The following is a 2,443-nucleotide window of genomic DNA, read 5'->3' as shown; positions in this document are numbered from 1 at the left end:
TTCCTTTACAACTTGGGGAAATAATCATAACACAAACAAACATATACTCAAACAGGTTTCTGTTGATCTTCTTTTTTCTTAGTTCATTACCAAAAAATGGGTTATTCCCAGGGGATGAGTTAGATAACTGTTTGTGTTCTGACTACATCTTCATGGATAAATTCAGATGATCTTCTGAAATATGGGCCTTATTAGACAACCAGAAAGCATAATAATTATATAAAATAAGAAGAGTAAAATGTCTCTTAAAGAAGGTAAAAACATCAAATTGGCAACAGTTTTAAATTAAAGTTGCTCATCGAATCAGTCTTCAGTCCACTTATCGCATCGTCCTGAAGAATGGCAATACTCTGACAAGATTCACCTTCTTTTTTCAGGTATCAGAAGTCACCAACCACAGCTGTCAATTCTGAAAAGCTTCAGTCATTCATGTGGCAGGTAATTTCTTGCAGTCCAAATTTTCTTCTGCTTCCACAGACAAGGCTATTTCTTTGGGTTCTTGCTTAACTTGGCTCACAGAAATGGTGCCTTCTGGAGATTCTTCAACTTGAAAGGCAAACATAAAAGCAAAACCCTAAAGGTTAGTACACTTTATAACATTAGGATCTTTAGAATGGTATACATTTAGAAGCAAAGCAGAAAACTGTAGTTTGAAAGTAGTTTTGAAAAGTAGCTAGGTATTTGAGAACATAGTGCTTCTGAGGTCTTAACAATAATTTATATCATTTCAGTATATAAATTATTACTCCAGTATTGAAAAAGTGAAATTGGTAAAGTTATTCTCTTCTACAGATACAATGAAATAAAAGTCTATAAACTGATAAAATTATAAGGAACATTGTATATTCAAACTTAATCTTGCTTTAAAATATGTGTGAATGAAAAGCAGGGCACTAACAATTAAATTATTTGGCTCGCAGGCACATATATTTAAAATCATGATGGGTTACCATACCCATATGGTACCCATATGTGGTCATTTATCAAGAAAAAATTTCCCTTCCTTAGCGAATTTGACTATTAAAAAAGAAAAGTAACATCTTAAATGCCAACTGTGATTTAGATGTCTGAGTTGTGCCACAGATGCCGTGAAACACTTCACAGTGCTATTACCGTTCTGATTCCAAAGTACTCATGACCAAAGAATCTAAACGGAGCATATTAGCACTACTCTGGTAAAGTGGTAAATGCTAGCTAAGATTAAGCGGACCTTATTTGCTCCGGATGGTGGTGTGTTGAACATGCCAAATGGTTGCCTATAGGAGTATGTTAGAGTTTAGCTCCAGACATAATGAACCAGTAAAGACTGAGTTTGGGTTATAACCTATTTAGGTATGCCCTTAAAACAGGATCTAATTTGATAAATCACAAAAGTTTGGATTCAAAGGGGGTCTCCCTTAAAGAAATTTGGGTTAGAGTTCCCAAAAGTATTTTGGTACAGCATAGGAGGAAGCATGTTAGAGTGGAAAGCAGCTTTGGAGGCAGACAGACCAGGCTTCAAATCCCTTCTCTATCACTCAATGAGACCTTCGCATAATTAACTATTCTGACCCTTGGTTTCACCATGTAGTATGGGGACCACCACCAACTCTTTCATGGAGTGGATATAGGTATTAATTCATATGCATGTCTTCTTCCTCCTACTAAACTTCCTCCTTCCGAGGCCCAAGCTAGGAGTTACAACTCCAAGCCCTCTAAAGAAATTTTCTTAAAAGTAATGCTTTCAATTAATTTAAAATTCAGGGACTGTTTTTCTGGAAGGAGCTATTTCACAGTTTTCCTTACCTCCAAGAATAACTAAAAATGAAGAGAAATATGCCATATATTTCAAGAAAAATTTCTAATGGTTTTTTGTTCTTTCAAAACCAAATTAAATCTTTCCACACAAATGCCTAGTTCAAAACAAGTTGTATAAAAAGGAGTGACATAGTTCAGTCAAGAAGTAAACGGAACAAAAAGGAAGTAAACAGAGTTTACCACTACGCTAAGTTCTCTTTCAAGTTCCACAGCACTCAACACTAAGTCTATACCTCGAAATTATTCTTTCAAACTTTTCTATCTACTCACTTTATTGTAGTTGTTTTTTATTGATGTGTACATATACTTTTGTACAAATATATATCTTTCCATAATAATCTTTGCACTAAAATAGTTTTACTTAAAATTTTTTCTATCACTTAGTTTTTAGGTGTTCCAAAATGATCTTTTGATTTTATATCACCAAAGATTTAAAAATGGAAAAATGAAGTAATTAAGGGATGAATATTTTTGATGGGTCAAAATTAAAAATAAGGAAAAGAAAAAAAAAGTTTAAAGTTATTAAACACACGCTAATTAAAAATTTCCCTCCCTAAGATACAATAATAATTTATAAATTATTAAGGGTGCATGGGGGAGAGGGGAGGAGGAAGGGAAGGGGAGGGGGAAGAAAAAGGAAAATGAG

General features: G+C 33.9%; 1 protein-coding gene across 6 annotated transcripts in view; it reads right to left on the bottom strand.

The window, feature by feature from the left end:
* The window catches only part of CARF (calcium responsive transcription factor), a 38,347-nt gene that overhangs the window by 1,976 nt on the left and 33,928 nt on the right, over positions 1-2,443 (bottom strand). For 4 of the 6 annotated variants that reach the window (XM_045295524.1, XM_045295507.1, XM_045295516.1 and 1 more), the window contains one exon: positions 91-546. In XM_045295524.1, coding sequence (XP_045151459.1) covers positions 428-546 — 119 coding nt within the window. In that variant the 3' untranslated portion in view covers positions 91-427. The remainder of the gene's footprint in view (positions 1-90; positions 547-2,443) is intronic. The other 2 variants (XM_045295513.1, XM_045295521.1) reach the window with 1 other exon arrangement.

Source organism: Echinops telfairi, unplaced genomic scaffold, assembly GCF_000313985.2.
Source record: "Echinops telfairi isolate 266 unplaced genomic scaffold, ASM31398v2 ScPeMD7_3;HRSCAF=10, whole genome shotgun sequence".
In the NCBI taxonomy this organism is placed as follows: Eukaryota; Metazoa; Chordata; class Mammalia; order Afrosoricida; family Tenrecidae; genus Echinops; species Echinops telfairi.
This window is presented reverse-complemented; position numbering and strand designations above follow the sequence as displayed.